General features: G+C 38.5%; 1 protein-coding gene across 10 annotated transcripts in view; it reads right to left on the reverse strand.

Moving 5' to 3' along the window:
* The window catches only part of LOC309347785 (ankyrin repeat and KH domain-containing protein 1-like), a 90,352-nt gene that overhangs the window by 33,616 nt on the left and 37,684 nt on the right, over positions 1-19,052 (reverse strand). For 9 of the 10 annotated variants that reach the window (XM_081872562.1, XM_081872566.1, XM_081872564.1 and 6 more), the window contains exons 15-17: positions 10,575-11,324; positions 270-400; positions 40-151 (exon numbers count right to left, since the gene is read on the reverse strand). In XM_081872562.1, coding sequence (XP_081728688.1) covers positions 40-151; positions 270-400; positions 10,575-11,324 — 993 coding nt within the window. The remainder of the gene's footprint in view (positions 1-39; positions 152-269; positions 401-10,574; positions 11,325-19,052) is intronic. The other variant, XM_081872558.1, reaches the window with a different exon arrangement.

Below are 19,052 nucleotides of genomic sequence, written 5' to 3' on the forward strand. Positions count from 1 at the left end.
GAAAAAATACCAACAAACAGCAGCACTTCAGTAGCTTACCCTTCTTGTCTCTGTGTTCTATACTGGCACCACGTGCTATCAATACAGAGACGAGCTCTTCGTGACCACCAGCACATGCAAGAGTCAGCGCAGTATCGTGGTTACTCTCCGTCTTAACAGTAGAAAGGATATGTTAGGTTTACTACATACACGCCTTATTACTACTCTGTTATATAACAGAAACAACTAATATAACAAAAACAGCTTTATAACTTATCTACATTACTCACGTGGGCATCAATGTCAACTGAAGGATACGTGGGGAGCACAGATTGAGAAGTGACACTGAGTGTTTGTGAACAAGGTTCAGGTGTAGGCGATTCTGTAGAATTGGAGCCAGTAGGCACTCTGCTATTAACAGCTGGAAAAAAGGATAACATTTAACATCACTTGCATAAAGAGCTCCTTTCCCAGAGAAATCATGTCTTATTAATTACTAAACCTGTTATAGAATAATGAACTAACAGGGAAATGCAAAATTGTACCCCAATCCCAGAAACACTTAGGATAGATTTTCACTTTAAATTTTGTACTCTGGTGTGTGGGTAGGTGTGTATGTATACACACTCACACCCTAAAGAGTGTGAAGGGCACACATATAAGATCTGAAGCATACCCCTTTAAAATATTTGGAAGCAGGCATAGGAAAAGATCTCTCCTCATCCCCCAAAATCAAGACAGGCATCATATTTTACATGTGTAATCTCCTTCAAACTTGATGGACTACGCTGGTATGACAGACTTTAGCATCAATATGCTATGGTTCTATCTGACTTTCCAGCTACACTCCTGAAGCCGCACAATAATAAAATACAACATGTAAAGAACTGACTCACAGATACCCAGTTTCAGTGAATTTTGATTCTAAGTAAGCAAGCTCAGCAAAAATTAATTGCAAACCTGCATTGGGTAACTCAAGGTCCTACTATTATAGAAAAAAATCTCTACACATTTTTTCTGAAACATGCACACTTTGACACTATTACACCCCTCCCTATATTTGCATTTATTCTAAATTAAGCCTTAAGTATTGTAACCTTTACTTGCAGGAGCTGCTCTGGCTCCTTGATCATGACCAGAACTGCACATAGTATTCAAAGTGTGATTGTACCATAGATTTATATAAAGACATTACACTATCAGAAGTTTTAGTTTAAGGCATTTCCCTAAAGGATTCCAGCTGCCACATATTAGGTTAACATTTTCATTGAGCTATCCACCAAAATCAGCTATTGAATGCTCAGACTCCATTAGGAGTTATGATTTTTCACTCCAACTTGCACAATTTTGCAGAATTTGTCACTGTAATACCTATTCACCCACTTTGGAGAGCTCCTTTTGGAGCTCTTCACAATCCCTTTTCATTTTTACTACACTGAAAAATTTGGTGTCATTAGAAAATTTGAGTTACAGATAGGTAGCCGTGTTGGTCTGCCATAGTCAAAACAAAACAAATTCCTTCCAGTAGCACCTTAAAGACCAACTAAGTCAGTTCTTGGTATGAGCTTTCGTGTGCATGCACACTTCTTCAGATACATGTGTATCAGTGTGCATGCACACGAAAGCTCATACCAAGAACTGACTTAGTTGGTCTTTAAGGTGCTACTGGAAGGATTAGAAAATTTGGTCACCTCAACTCCAGGTGATTTATGAACAATTTAAAAAGCACCAATCCTAATATAAATCATTTGGCAATGGCCATTCCTCACTTTCTCCTTTGTGAGAACTGTCCAGTTATTCCTAATTCTCTGCTTCCTGCCCTGTTATTTGTATATATTTTATTTGTATATATTGCTTGTTTTATGTTGCTATGGCCGTTGGCTAATGTGAATAAAGTTTATCTTATCTTATCTTATCTTATCTTATCTTCCTGCCCTGTAACTAGTTAATCTTATCCTGTAACTTCTAAGCTTATTCAACGAATTTTGGTGAAGGACTTTTATAAAAAGCTTTTTCAATGTATACAATATTGACTGGATCACCCCATCTACATATTCAAAGGCATTCTAAAGTAACTAAGATATGACTGCTGTTGAGATTTGTGATTGTATCCAAGTGCTGCAGAATCCCATCATGAGACATTTTCTAGACTGTTAAACCTTTTACATATAAGCAGGTGACACTTTCACAATTTACATTTTGTGGCTTAAAGCTAACTAGGCCAGATTATTTTGTTTTACAGGAAATAAGATGTATGAAACAATACTTAACCATCAAATAGTACTAAAATTGTTATGTCAACTGCTTATAAAAAACTACTGCTATGAAAACATTACATTTAAGATTAAAATTCCCATCTGCTGAATGGTCATTACACACTGGGTTAGATCCACACTATTCACACACAGAACACCATGCTGGAGGAAAGTGGGTAAGAAATTTTCACCGATTCCCTAATTCTCTTGTTCTGGAGTGGTGTTTGAAATTCCCTGGGTGCCAGGTGCATTTTGCTGCTGAAACAAGTCCAACTGCAACCACATGGAGATTTCTGGGTGCCATGTTGGCAACTGACATTTCCATCGAGCCAGCTGACTCATGTGCGGCAAAAGATGCATGTCATGTGCTTCTGTGCTGCCGTGCAAATCATGGACCCCTTGCTGGGCATCTTAGTCCTTTATCATCACATCAAAAAAATTAAGTGTGTAGCTCAGTACAGATATATTTGACTGTACTGCAGCCTTTCCACAGGCCACCCAAATGGAACTCACAGACTACAGTTTTAAAACCTCTGCCTTAGTCCACAGTTAATACTATTTCCAGTTTCTTGCATACTGGCAGTGTTAGAAAATCAATATAAGCTAGGAGTCAAATGGCTCCTTTAACAAGGGTCACAGTCGCCAAAATGGAATGCCTAGTTGCCATTTTTGGACCAGATGGCTTGAAAGTCTTATTTTTCAAAACAAATTTTTGGTTCCTGAAATTCATTCTGATGGTACCTGACGTCTCCAACCATCTGGAGGTGCATGCCTGGGGATTCTTGGATCCTGACTGTTTCCATACACTAGCAACACAATCTGTATAATTCTATCTGCTATATTTTATCTGCACAGTCAGGATCCAAGAATCCCCAGGCATGCACCTCCAGATGGTTGGAGAGATCAGGTACCGTCCTGGCGCCTAGGCATCTTCACTTGGCGCAAGTGGCTGATAGCCAAGTGCAAAATGTGCCAGGCGAATTTCGAACGCTGCATACTGGGAGAAGTGAATTGTTGCAAGAGCAAGCTACTGTCAAGCAATGTAGCTGAGATAATAGAATTGTAATATTGGAACGAACCTGTAAGAGCCATCTAGTCCAAGCCTGACCACTGGTCCTGCTAGCTAGGGACAATGGGAGTTGTGGTCCAACCACAGCTGGAAATCCCAGTTTAGGAAACCCTGATCTAGATGAATCCTCTGTTGGATCTTGGCCCTTTCTGCAAATAAAAATAAGCCTTTCCATTTGCATGAGGTCAAGTCTGGATCCAACCCATTCCAAATGAATTGAACACATGAAAAGAACAAATGTAAGCAATAAATTTCAATATTTCCATACCAGTTATTTTTAAAAACAACTGACAATGCAGTCTTCTTTACATTGAATGAAATGTAAATACACAAAAGGGTATTCAAATGGACTGAGGATTGCGAGTAAACCTGACTGTACACAATGTATACCATGACCATTTTTTCTTTAAGTGCCATTCAAGTAGGGAGGACACTTGTTTTGGTTTCACATTAAACCTTGAGGTCAACTGAACTTAGGCTGATCAGAGTGGTATTAAAAGCAGTAGCTTACACTATAGAACTTGAGTAAAGAATTGTGCACAAAGCTTGCTACTATTTCCCACCTAACTTGCAACAACTTTCTACACCAGGGATGGACGACTTGTCTCCCTTCAGAGGCTGCTGAACTTCCAACTCTCTTCATCCCTGACCACTAGTCATATTTGCTGAGGCTGCTGGGAAGTGGATTCTGACCACCTCTGGGGGGCCACAGGTTCCTCACCCATGTACTACACAAATTCCAGCAGTGGAACCAAGTAGTACAAAAAAAGGAGCAGTGTGTAAAACAAGAGCTTCTGAGAGTTTTCCAATTTACTGTATAAAACTTTCACCAGCTAATTGTTCAAAGTTGTCAATATTGGCTGACAACACTGTACAGGTGGCGATCATTTTGCATGCGTTCAACCGATGCGCAACTGACTGCTTTTGGAATAGGCCAGAATGGAGCGCAAGAGGGTTGGCTTCTGTGCACTCCGCTGATGTGCTCAGGGCCAGGAAGGCAATCCCTGTAAAAATCAGGGGGAGGGAACTGTATAGACATATGAGTGACATCTCATCTCTGAACTTGAATATAACTTCATAATTTAAATACACCAGGGAATCTTAGAACTTGTTTCTGAAATTTATGTAACATCCCTGAAACTGATGCTTTCAACTTCCAAGTTCCCAAATCAGTTCACACTCAGTCACAGAAGACACCATACCACATACATTAAAAAGAGTTAATTTTTTAAGACATAAAACACTAAAAGTGACCCTGAGTTGTGCTTTCACAAATCACTGTTAGCCATTATATACCTACAGAAGTTAAGTTCACTCAAATCTGCCCAGAAAAATGCTGAAGCGTAAATGATTGGAATAAAAGATTGGACTAGATTGCAGTTGGACTAGATGATCCTCAGGGTACTTTCCAACTCTACAGTTCTATGATCCTTCTATGTTTTCATTTCTCGTGGACAACTTAAAATGGGTGCTTTAACTTTTGAAATGTAAGTATGTAATGCACCCATGGTCAATGTCAACAGAGACAATATCCAAATCTTTATCGACCAACTGAAGTGACATACCGTATTTACTCGAGTCTAATGTGCCATCAAATATAATGTGCACCTCAATTTTCAGAACCTTGAAACCAAGCAAAGTATTTGCTGCCAAATGTAAACGTGCCATCAAATCTAATGTGCACCTTAATTTTCACACTGTAATTTGGCCAAAAAAGGTGAGTGTTAGATTTGAGTAAATATGGTAATATCAGCTTACATTACAAGAAGGCACTAGGTAGAAAAGACAGTACTTGCATTTATAGTCCCATCACAGCCAGTGGCAGTTTACAGGTAACAAACTAGTGGTACGGTTACTGCCTCTAAAGAATTTACAATTTACACAGATAAGGGAGCAGATGGAAAGTATGGCAGAGAACCCCAAAGGTAACATGGAACAATTAAATAGTCTGTGTCTCAAATAGGGATGAGAACAAGGAGATGGGGCCAAAGACTTTGTAGAAAAATTGCCTGAGAAGGGATTTGTAAGGAAAGAGGTGGTATCATGTAAATGTTTGGTGAAAGAGTCACAAAGGAGAACAAGGAACAATGGGGGCATTTAAGAGACCATGGAACTGACTGCATCACATTCCACAGATCACTGAATTAACCATTGCCTATCCAAGAATACAGTTAGACACGAAATTAAAACTTACTGTTTTGCAGTGCTTAATTTTGAGGACCCATCTGATATACAGCTACAACTTGATTAAAGAGAATTCAACTGATCACCCTTCTCCAATCTCTCAGAAGAGCATGCAGCAAGCAGGACAGACACAAAAATACAAGAGGTAGCCGTGTTGGTCTGCCATGGTCAAAACAAAATAAAAAAATTTCCTTCCAGTAGCACCTTAAAGACCAACTGAGTTAGTTCTAGGTATGAGCTTTCGTGTGCATGCACACTTCTTCAGATAGGTATCTGAAGAAGTGTGCATGCACACGAAAGCTCATACCTAGAACTAACTCAGTTGGTCTTTAAGGTGCTACTGGAAGGAAATTTTTTTATTTTGTTTTAAAAATACAAGAGACACTGATATACTGATTTCCCACTCCTTCTACCTCAGAGAAGGAAATTAACACAGCAAGGCACAAGAGAAGGGGTGGTATGGCACACAATGGAGGAGTAATAAATGTATGTGTGCACCCACACTGACAATCCTCTGGCATTTCACTTCCAAGCTTTCATTGATCACAACATCTGCACTCTCTCTCTCTCCCCCCCCCCCACACACACCGCCGCCTGCACAGTTCATTGCCAATAAAGATCTATCAACCACCAGACACAGCAAGTACAGGACCCTCCTTCAGAGACCACCAATGGTCTTTTTAAAGTGGTAAGAAGAGGCACCAGAAGTTCTACATCTCCCTTTGGCTGGGCTAGCTGAAGCATGATGTTGGGAAGAGAGTGAGCAAGTCATGAGCCAATTTAACAAAACAAAAGGAGAGATGCTATGGTTCTCTGACACTTCTCACTGAGTAAGCAGAACCTGAGAGCCAAGAAGAGCAACAGAGAAACATGTTACAGTGACACACATACAAAAGGGTAAGGGAAATTTAACTGGGCCAAAATTTAATCCAGACATTATGTTTAATCAAATTATGTTGCTGCTTTCACTTTCATAATTGTATAATTTATGATCTGGAAAGATTACAACATTCCTCATTCCCAGGCAAAAGCAATGTGTCTTGCTAGAAGAAGAGATGCCATCGTTAGCCAGTAGTTATGTTCTATAAATGAAAAGGACTTCTGAAAAAAGAAATAGGTGCATCTCTTAACTGCGTTTATGAATAAAAACAACTACTAGCCAGCTCAACAAACACACAAGATGCTGTGATGGCTCATATAAAAATAAAGACAATTTCTTGCCAATGGGTACTTAATGTACAGAGAGAGAAAAAGTGCCTACATACAGGATTTTTTTAAAAAAAGTATGTGAAGTCTGGTGTATGAACACTTGTTGCAATTAAATCGTTTACATGTGTACTAATAAAACTATTTTCTTCCTGCCCAGGGAGAAATTTTGAAATTCATTTCTTGGTATGTCATACTACTATTTAGGGTGATCAAATTAAATAATAGGATCTTGCTATTCTTAAACATGGATACTTTGTTTACTTATGAAATTTGAAATTTACACCTCTGACTTACTATAGGTTCCTTCCCCCCCCCCCCAAAAAAAACTATGAGGGGAATGTTACGCAAGGTTTTTGTTGCAAGAAGTTCTCAGAACACAGGGAACGTACATGTTTGGCTCTTAGACTTTCACACTTTAGATTTTGAAATCCAAGTGTACACAAACTAAGATCTGTTTGCATACAAGGGAACATACATATATTTTAGGGAAGACGGTAGTAGTCCTAAAGTGATTAAATAGCTGAGCATTTTACCTCATGTAAGCTACCTACTGCCTTTATTTCTTTTACGACTATGATGGCAAAAGTTACCCTATTTTTTGCTCTATAAGACTCACTTTTTCCCTCCTAAAAAGAAAGAGGAAATGTGTGTGCGTCTTATGGAGCGAATGCAGGCTGCGCAGCTATCCCAGGAGCCAGAACAGCAAGAGGGATCGCTGCTTTTGCTGTACAGCGATCCTTCTTGCTGTTCTGGTTTCTGGGATTCAGAATATTTTTTTTCTTGTTTTCCTTCTCCAAAAACTAGGTGCGTCTTGTGGTCTCGTGCGTCTTATAGAGCGAAAAATACGGTAATTCTCCTTCCACTGGGGGATTCTGGTAAAGTTTTCCCATTTTTAAAAAACAAACGAAACAAACCTAGATTTATATTTAGTACTGTCCTAAATGGGGAAATTCAACAAAAAATAAACATTCAAATATGCACTCCAAACGTTGTGGCCTTTACCAACAATGGTTAAGAAATTCAACAGCTTTCCCCCAAATCATAGTAACCTGAATTGAAAGCTCAGTGTGAAATTTAGCATAAATCCAGTGAATCAATGAAATAAAGTATAAATGAGTATTTGAGAGCAAGGGTGCTTAACACAAAATTCAAAGTTATAGGGCTTTGGTATTTTCCTACTACTTCCCACAGTAGCTGTGGAAAATATTTCACCATCTTCTCCTCCATAAAAGAGAATAGTTGCTTATATATGACAAGAAGACATCTACACTGAAGACAGTGTTGCATCTCCTTTTTGTACCAAATATTGAGTACCTGTTGTTATTATTATTAAATTAAATTTGAATACTGCTCTATACCTGCAGGTCTCAGGGCAATTCACAACATGAACATTACATTCAAATTGCATGCATGAACACTCCAGCATTGCTTTTCTATCACCAGATACTCTTACATCTCATTTCCTCTGCAACATTCCCACCACCACTTGCCCAATTCTCACAAGGTGCTGTAGGCAATCCTCTCCCATCCTCAAGAGCATATGACAGATTTAAAAAAATAAAAGACATTTTTCAGTCCCTCCCAGTTCAAGTCATCAGCAAGCCTACTTTCTTTGTCATCTTTCGTCTATTACTGAAATGCTAGACATACTCATTATTAGTTTAGAAGCCAGTAATGTTGATACATATATTTCCTTTGAAATAGCAATTCCATTAAAAAAATAATGAAGTTTAACCATTAACCAATCTTGACTCAAGTTGACTCAAAATCTGGTCAGCCACATCAAAGACTGCATATTGACTACTATCAGGTATGACGTTAACAATGCAATACTTATAAGCATCTGAATATTCTTCTAACATATGAATCTGCCCATTAAGCTGATTCAGACACTGCAATGAGCACTACTATAGTTCTTCTCGGGGGGGGGGGGGTAATCTGGGCACTAGAGAAAATCCCTAAAATTACAGCTGTTCCTCCTTCCATGATATATGCAACCTTCCCATTCATTTTACTTGAGCAAATGAGGAACAGAGAACTGCAAAGTCTGCTGTAGGTTTCAGAAACCTACATACTCAATAAACCTAACAGCTTTATAATCTTTCAAAAAGACATAAATCATAAACAGTACACAACTTTGGCAAATTAGTTTAACTGAGCTCCCTTAATAAATTTAGTAAGTTTACTACACATTTTCCAAACATCTTCACACCAATTCAATTTCAAGTGGATTTTTGCCTACTCAAATTTCTGATTTCCCCCAATGCTGAATTCTAACTCTCCTAGTTCCTGGTTGGTGATATATACACTATTAAAACTTAAGTTTATTTAGTATTTGCTTCTCTCAATCAGATTTATCAGCCACATATTGACATCAAGAAGCCAAATCAGAATGAGATTTATTTTTCCTGTCCTGAGTTGAAGGGAAATCGCACAGAGCACATGGTTACTGCTGGTAAGTTAGATGGAAAATCACTTCACTTACATGATATCCATTTCAAGCAAACTTCCAACAGATTAGACAGCACCAGTTCTATGAGATATCATCTATGAAAATGTATCCATAAAATGCTGGCACAATAAAAAAGTAAAAGACACTTCATTTAGATCCATAAATATTTTTCCTTTCTCCTACAAGGGATTCTGTTATGCTGCATTATATTTCTGAACCCAACCCAGCCAAGGGAAATCTTTTTTCTTGTTTTATCGCTCCTGATAGTATTACTTTATTGAACATGAGCTAACAGGGTCATCAAGAGGGCTATTTTCCTTACAAGAAGAATAACTTAACATTTAATAAGCAAAAACTATATTTACAAGTTAGGTGAGGCACCTTTCACATTCCCTTTTTCAAATTCAAAAGGAGTATTCCTGCTACATAACACAAAACAAATATAGCTTCAAAACAAAACCAAGACCCATCCAGACTGCAGTAGACTCAAATAAACACTGCTATCTACAGCTTCAACTTCTAAAAGGAATGGCCACAGCAGTTTTAGCTTTGGGGTTTTAGCATTGGTTTTAGCAGTTTAGGATACAAACGCAAAGGAAAACTATATTCTGCCAAAGACAGTAAAGGAAAATGGAGCCAGCACATCACTGCAAACTCCACAAGGGCAAGCCCTTTTCTTACTTTCAGCCTCACAAATTACTCTACAATGAAGGTTAAAGCTTGCAGTCTATACATAAACCATGCATATGGTTTTTCTTACCTAGCATCTTACGCTATTACAAGATGTTAAAATGGTGTGATAGCTAAGCTGACAATAGCTAGTGTAGGCTAAGTTTGTTCCTAAGAAGGAGCTATCATCCCCTTTCTGCTGCAAGTATTTCTAGCGCTGCCATGTAGTTAGAGCATATTTCAAAGGGTTCATTTTCACAAGCATACGATATTCTGATATTACTATATATGAATGAGTAAGCCTGTAGGTTAATTTCCAAATAAAGCTGCTGGTGTTTTAATACATCAAAGTCTCCTTGCTACAGAGGTGTGTCAGGTCATACAAATGGCACCTTCACGAGAGTGTTGAAATCATGAGCCCAGTGATACCTTCAGAGAGGCAAGTGTCAACTAGACATATTTCCATAACACCATTTGGTTTCTTGTAACTAGTTTTCCTTAAAAAGTTACTACTACTGAAGTGGAAGCCCAAAGGATTGATATAGGAAGATTTCAATAGAGCAAAATATTAATATTTAACCTTTGATAAAGCAACCCAAATATTTGGGAATTTATAACTTGAATGCCAACATTAAGAGCACTAAGAAAGAAATATATTTAAAACAAATACTCCCCAAAGGGAAAATTGCAAGAGGGAATGAGGGCAGAGGGAACGGAGCACACACATTAATGCAAGAAAACATATTTCTCAACCCACCTGCTAGCAGGTCATCAAGAGTGTCGGTTAGCGTCTGTGCTGGAGTGGCAACCATTAATCCGTCTGGTTCTTGAACTAACAGCCCCTGACCATGTCCTGCAATTGGCTGCTGTTGTCCTACATTTTGCTGATTACCTAATACTTTCTGAAGTTCAAAAGAATCTGTCCCATTACAGCCTAGGTTACTTGAAAAATTACACTGTGGCGTTGACAAAGGTTGGAGAGGGACAAACCCGGCTTGCTTAGCAGATGGTGGAGAGTGCTGCTGCTCATCTTTACCTGCCAGGATTCTGTCAACCTGCCATAACTCTGAAAAGCTATCCCCAGGCAGACCCTCATTGCCTTCCACTTCTGGGAGGACACCTGTGTGTGGGCACTGCTGCTGATGGGTAAGGGGTGACTCTGTCTGACCTTTGGTCTCCAAATATTCTTTGGTAAATTGCTGTTGTGTTTTCATCTGTAATTGCCTTTCCACCTTTTGCAGCTCCTTCAGTATTTTCTTCTTCTTCTGCACTTGTTCTTCTCTGTTCTTTTTGAGCTCTTCAATCTTATCTTTATTCAAAGGTTCACCTTGAATTAACTCCAATGATTTAAGCTGTGCTTTTTCAATAGCGCTAATTCTCTGTCCAAGTTCATTCAGCTTGCCTTCAGTTTCTTCCACTATACATTCCAAAGGCTGGTATGGGTGAAAAGGTGACAGTAGCTCCTGATCTGCTACCTGAAGGGAAGTTGACTTCTGCTTGGATGTACCTAAGCACACGAAAAATGTTTGAAAAAATGCCATGCTGAGGTTAACCCATACCCCACGCTTTTCCCACCCAAAACTTTATAACTAACCACATTAGCATAAAATAGATTAAAGTCTACACCTCATATCAGGACAGACAGCACAAGACAGAATTGTAATTTTAAAATGGACCCTAGCTTCCAGTTGTAAAAAACTATGTTAATATTAAAATAAAAATGTGTCCCCTTAAGTATTGTTTATCAAATAAATAAAATTCTACTGCAAAAAATACAGAATATTTACCGATGTCTTGACTACTAACGTTCAGACAGACAAAAGAAGCAAAATCCTATAAATACGCTGCAACACTAGAGACTTAACTTGCAGAACACACACAACATCCAACACATATGCCACGCTACCTATCTCTGGGAGTTGTGCTTTAAGAACATACTGTAAAAATTGCAAACAGCTATATTCCTCAGTACACGGACCAATGCAAAAGTCTTGAACATTTATTAAAAGCAAATGAGCATTTGCTGCAGAAAGCCCTGTTTCTCTGAACAGTTCAGTTCAAAGGTTTAAACGCACCACAAAAGGCATCCAGCAAGAAATAGCTATCCTGTATCAGTACCTCTACAAATTCAAGTCATCCTTTGCTCAGAGCTTTGCTGTGCAGCTGTCAAAAGTCAATGTTACATTAATGCACTAATATTTAACCCCCCCCAAAAAAATATTAGTTTGTGTCAAAACAAAACAAATTCCTTCCAGTAGCACCTTAAAGACCAACTAAGTCAGTTCTTGGTATGAGCTTTCGTGTGCATGCACACTTCTTTGTGTGTGAGGGAGAGGGAGAAAAAGAAAACTACTAAAAGATACAACATTTAATGGGGTGAATATGCAATTTCAAGATGGCCTTTATGTACCCTCAAGTTTCAAAATGACATGGCAACACAAGCTGTTCTAATAATCTCAAACCAGTTTATTTGACAAGACAGAGCATTACTACTACCGGCTTTTAATGCTGTGTTTTGACTCAGATTTTATGATACTCACAGCAACTCTTATACTATAACACCACTACAACAAATTTAGCTAAAAATGAACTAATGTGTGGGTTTGGGGCGCTATAGTTATATATATATTCAATGTCAAGTTCTGAACGATATGCTTAAAAAGGTTAGTACTGTCTTGATGCAAGATTAATTGAGCTTTCCTATCTTTGGAGTTGTGCTGAGGCATAAAACCTTGCAAACCTATAGGCACAATTAAATTATATTGCCTTAATAGGACCAGTGTGATATACATTAAGGTAACTGACACCGCCTGCAGTATGAAAGTCACATATTAAGCCAACTTTAAAGTTGCGAGCACACCAAGTAATTAACTGGACCACTGTTATGTTTTTATTTTCTCAACACATCAGGACTGTTAATTCTATCAGTCATCTGAAGAGAGAAGCATTTGGTCACCATTCACCTTCATTATGAATCTTTTTACATTAACATATGCCACTTTTTTATTTGAAGAAAAAACCTAAATTCATCTGTATTACTCTAAGAATAATATTAAAGTGAACTAAGTTTGGTCACAGCTCAAAGCATAGACCTAGGACTGTGCTGATTTGACTTGAGGATGGGATTTGTATATGTCAACTCTCTCCCTTTACCTTCTCCCATCACATATTTTTGACAGTATTATTATTCTACTGGGATCCAATACAAATAAACATTTTGAATATTTCAAAACTACTCCAAAAATATTATATTGATACCATATACAAAAAATATAATCTAACAACAAGCTATAGGGCATAGGTACATTGAGTCTCACAAGGTTAGCCTAATAGGGAATTTAAGTTATCAGGAAGTCCAGGAGGAGAAAACCAGAGAGACGAGATACTGTGCTCATAACAGAAAACAGATGGAAGTTGTAGTACAGCAACATCTGGAGGGCACCATGTTGACCACACCTGGTATAAGCCGAGGCAGAAGAGCAATGCTGGAGGAAGCTTCATGTATAATTGTTTTCTAAAGGAGCATCAAAACTTGTGTCAGAGAAAACATGCGCCTTGAAATATCTGAATGGCTAAGGTGAAATATGTTTTTGGCCACCTCAGAGGAAGGTAATATTCACAAGTTGGCAAAAAGTAGGTCTCTTGGGCCTTGGCAGTTGTATTATCAGGTGCCACAGGGCACTTTTTTTATCCCTAACGATATTTAACATCTACATAGAGCAGCTGGAAATGGTTGTTATGGGCTTTGGAGCAGTGTCAACTCTTCTCTGCAACATCTGAATTATAATTGGCTATGTGGGCTTTGGACCAGTGCCTGGGCCCAGGAGTGGGATGGATAAGGGCCAATAAACTGAATTTAAGCCCTGGCAAAAAGGAGGCCCTGTGGATAAGTGGTTCCCAGGTCTGGGAGATACATCAGTGACCTGTTCTGGACAGACTTACACTCCATCTGAAGCAGCGGGTACTTTTTACCAGCTTTGTTTTGTAAGACAATTATAACAGTTTCTGGAATAAGATAGCTTGGCCACAGTAGTCCAGGCATTGGAAACCTCAGGACTGGATGACCTACATGCCTTGACCTTAGCCAGAAAGGTGTAGAATGCAGCAGCTAGGCTGTTAACTGTAGTATCCCATCAACCCCATATACCACTTCTGGTGAGAGTGCTACACTGGCTACTAATATGCTATAGGGCACCATTCATCATTTTGTTTTGGAGGAGAAGTCACTCCACTCCCACAATTACTGTTATATAGAACTTTTAGATGCAGGGGTTGAATCTATTGTTTACTCTTAATTGCACACTGCTTTGATATCTCCTGGCTGTGACACAATTTATTAATCTATGAAACCAATAACAACAAGTATAACCTTTCTAGCGCAAGTACAGTAAGCCCATAGTTTATGTGCATTCAGTTTTACACGTGTGGCCAAAAAGAAAGTGAGGGGAAGCAGGGTTCCAGGAAAAATGACTTTTGCAATCCCATCCGCCATTGAAACCAATGTGTTTTGACTACACATGGTTTTGGCTTTAGGCATAATCCTCCGAACGTAACCCCTTTGTAACTCCTGCAAGGGCAGGAGTCATGTCTGAAACTGTTGTGATAACTGGCTTAACCCTTGCTTCTTCATGTGCTTAGTTGGTGCCTTCTGCCAACTAAGCTGTTATTGGACACCCCTTCTAATGCATGAGTAAAGAAGCCACTCATGTGGTCACACAGCTCAATTGTATACTGCAAGTATACACTGAAACTGACAGGAAGCATGAATCCTGTAGACTAGACCAAATGGATTTTTGAACATTTTGGTTTGAAATGCATTTAAGCAGTGTCCGTAGTGGGAAAGACCTAAACTAAACTAAACTAAACTAAATCCCAACACAGAACCCCAAGCTAGCTGCTCAATGTCTCTAAATTGCCAAGACCTTTGCAGAAAGGAAAATATGTTTTTGGTATTCCCCTGCCCAAAATTTAATGGCTTTTACCCATGAACTCAGACTGAGAGTATGATAAATTGCACTATAGCTGAATATATCTATATATTAAGGTAAGTATGTGTTGTTGTTTTTAAAAAGCATATGCTAATGTACTTCAGCAGTCAGTACAACTCATAGCTATCAGGATAAACGAGGCTTAGCATCACCCATCACCTCACTCTCCAGGCAGTCTAATTCACAACAATAAAAACATGGAAATTCAGCTCAATTCCCAAGTCCCTTAAGTTGTTCATGGAACTTGAAGGCCCAGGAATCCAAAACTAGAACTTATTAATATGCTTTCAAGTATTTAAGTTCTAGAAGAAAATGGTGTTTATGATCCATAAGATAAAGGTTGTCAAAGTCATGTCTTAATTTGTAATCAGAAGGAAAATTGGCATGGCTTTTGTCAGAAAAAATTACGGTATAGCCGCCCCAAAAATTTCATAATTTTAATTTCTATCCCATCCTATCCCTAGGGCTTGGAGCAGGTATATCATGAAATCAATAACATAAAAAATATGCCAGAACTTCATAAAATTAAAGTTGTAATCTTCAACTCAAAGCCCACCCCAATTAACCCTGTAGGACTTCTAAAAAAAGAGGGTTGTGTCTGGGTAAATCACAAAGAGGAATTTCTGTAAGCGTACAGTCAATGAGAATGAGCTTGCTGGCCTAATGTGGTATCTAGACAAAATATTTTGGAGGGGTTTTTTTTGACAGATTGAGGCAATTACAGTGAAACATCTGAGAGGAAGCCATTTGAGGCTGAAGCAGTTTTAAGACCTTATAAAAGTTGAAACCATCTCCAGTTGAAGGTACTGTAGAAGACACTGGGAAGCTTAACTGAGATAGTGCAGCCCTGATATAGTAGGCACCCACTGACTAATTCCTCCCTCCGCAACGGTCATTTTTTACTTCAAGTCTTATGGCATATTGAAATTTCTGAGTAGCTACACAAAGGTTTAAATCAGAACTAAATGGAAGGGCCACAGCTTTTGTGCTAGTAAAGCTAACAAAAACACTTCACATTTCCACAAAGTTTTAGGTGAATGAATCAAGCAGTACCCAAACATGCACTTCTGAGCAACATAAAAAGACAAAAACAGCCTCTTCCCTCCAATCCCCTGGCAAAATCCCTTTATTTTCTCTTGTGTAAGTAAATAGTCTAGATGGATTTCTGGAAAAGAGGCTTGGAAAAAGGGGTAAAAGCTGGGAAACTATATTACATAACACATTTTGGCTAATGGTTATGAAAATGATGGCTTCCAAGCTGAATTGAGTTCTTGACCTTCTAATTTTTCTAAAAAATGTGGTTTTTGTAAATTCCATGCAACACTGTCCATAGTTTTAGCTCAACTGAAAAAAAAATGAAAGCAGTATATAACAAAAAAGTTGAAATTAACACAAACAGTAAAATTTGTAAATGATACAGGTACCAACTAAGAAAAGGAATTGCACTGTTAATCTTTTGACAGTCATTATGCTTACAGGCATTTCAAGTTGGACATCCATGAATGTGCTCTAGTAGTCAGTGGCCTCAAATCATATTTAACAATAAAGCATGATCAGAAACAAACGATGGCTTAGCTCAAACGAGCAGCTTGCTTGTGCGTGCTGCTCTGTCATGCCTGCTTTGTTTGTTCCTTTCTAGAGCTGGAAAACAAACTATTGGAGCAGCTGCCTTAGTGTCATCTGCAAATCAGCGCTCATGGTTTGTTTCTCCCAATTGAATCATGAGTAGTAAGCCAGGGAAAAACCTTTGCATCCACTTGCAGTTTGTCCAGAGAGAAACAAACCACAAGCACAGATTCACACAAAATGCTAAGCCAGTGTGCACCAGCTTGTTCAATGTAAACCATAGTTTTGGACTATGGTTTGTCAATACATGTGAACTAGGCCAAAGTATCTGTTGAACTGACATGAATGTAGATTTGCTATATTTGCATCTCAAAGGTACACACTTTGTTTGGCATAAACAACAGATTAGTTCCAAACAAACAGCTGGACATCTGACATCTGAACAACCAGAATAACTGATTAAGAGCACTTCCAACCAGTATTTGCTGGCACTGGGAGCTCTACAATGGCAAAAAGAGAATTTCTCCAGATGACTCAATACTGCACACTGAGTGAAAATGAAGAATGTCACTTCTTGGTGGCAACATTTCCAATTTTGTGTTTTCAAGACATGCTGTGCTACATAAGAGTCAGTTGCCTTCACATTGTATATTCTTCACAAAAACTTCTTAGTGGATATGATGGTTTTATCTGTGAGCTTGCCTTCTCCAAATTATTAATTAGGTGATGGTTCTCTCAACAGGCTTTCAAATGCTGAATTTGCTGTGAAGGTGAAGTGTCCCACTCAGTAAATACATAAAAGGTATGATGCCCTACCACCTTCCTATCAGGACTAGTCAGAACTGGATGAGGCCCTTGAAGGAAGCCGACAACTTTATTGCTGGCTCCAGTATATATATGGTTCAAAGGGAATCAGTATATACAGAAGAACCTTCCCAAGACTACCACGCTCAAAGACATCTTGCATGAGGCTGCAGATTCAGAGGACCCAATATGCTCCAAAACATCTTTCCCACCAGCTCCAGATTCTTCAATATCACCCTCAGGACTTGAGGTGAATCAGTATCTAAGAAGCCATTTAGAATGAAGGCGTAGTGCTTGCCTGTCTGATAATACAAGGCCTCAAAATCCCTCACCTGCTAGGCAGTTCCCTGACTTGGCTGGTAAAATAGATATCTGAGCCACAAATCAATCATGGTAGAATGGGACAGAGAAGGTAGATATTCTGTTGCTGAATCATTCAGTTGCTTGTTGAATACTTCATTGATGGTTATACAATGCATTTTCTGTGATGTCACCCACATCATCTAGTACTTCTACAACATTTTGTAAAAATAACACAACCTCTAAAAATCTCAGTCTTTTGCATATATAATTCTACAGAACTTTCTGTATAACATGTAGAAGCAACCTTATCCCTGAGCAAAAACATGGCAAGATCAGCCTTATTCAAAGCTACAAAATTCAGCCTTTTGGAATGCCTGTTCAGAGCAAAGTTAGTGGCTTCTTTGTGGGCTAAGCACAGCATACCGTTTGCTCATGTGGTTTGGTGCACAGTGCAACCCAGTCCAACGTCTTCTGTTCTTAATTTCTTCACCTTGAAAATTCCATAGACAAGATCCTGTGCAGCACACTTAGTACTCAACATTTGGCTTAAGTGTCATCCTTCAAGAACAACCTAATCACCTTGTAGAAGTCTCAAGGACATAAAGCAGCTGTTCTCTGTGCACTTTATTGCATCCTCTGTCCTTATAAATATTCCTGTATAAGCTGGCATTGTCATAATACTATAGTGCTTTAGAGCTATATAAATTAAAGGCAAATACGTGTTTATCCTACTCCAGTGCATACTGGGGAATAGTTATAGTTTTGTCAGTCTCCTGGTTTTCAAGTACTAGATGTATCACAGATGTATGCTTAAATTTGCTGAAATTCATCGTCTTGGGGGCATTTTGCAAGAAGTAGAAAGAAATGGAAAACGTTCTGAAGCTAAGATAGGGGCTTTCCCTTTGTGCTGCCCTTCTACTGCAGTTATTCAGAATGACAGTGGAAAACTCCTTAGCCAGCATTATATAGCACTCCCAATCATCATTCAGATGGAATACTTGACTTTCTTCATCTAGACACAATTCATTATGTCATCATGTCATAAGGTCTGCTTTCTGAGTCTTGTTATGCCTCAGTTGTGTCCTTAAGACACTAAATAATATTTAGTTCAGCTGCCATAAAGTCAACCACTACAGGCTGACTACCATTGTAGTCTAGATGTGCAGCTTGTAGTATTTATCCACTCGTGTCTATAGCCATAACCTATGTGCTTCTTAGGATGTGCACATCAGTGAAAGCAGCCTTTATCTTTTAGCAAAACATGAGATTTTGTCTTGAATGGTAGTGCTATTACCACCATCCTTAATGGAATTTTTTCTCAGTCTTCTGTGAATGTTGGGTTTTAGTCTTGTTCATATATTGCACTTGTTTTGTGGCATTCTATTTTCTTAATGTAAACTACTGACCAATGTTCTATAACCATTATAAATACTGCTTATTTATAATAAACAATAAAGCTCAATGCCTGGAGTCACACTGAACTTTGAACTGTGTAATTGCTTTCCAGTCAAAAATTGTTTTCCAATCATATTGTGGTAGTCAAGCAATTACTTTAACAAATTTGAAGCAATATT

Source organism: Podarcis erhardii, assembly GCF_964252035.2.
Source record: "Podarcis erhardii genome assembly, chromosome: 8".
Classification (NCBI taxonomy): Eukaryota; Metazoa; Chordata; class Lepidosauria; order Squamata; family Lacertidae; genus Podarcis; species Podarcis erhardii.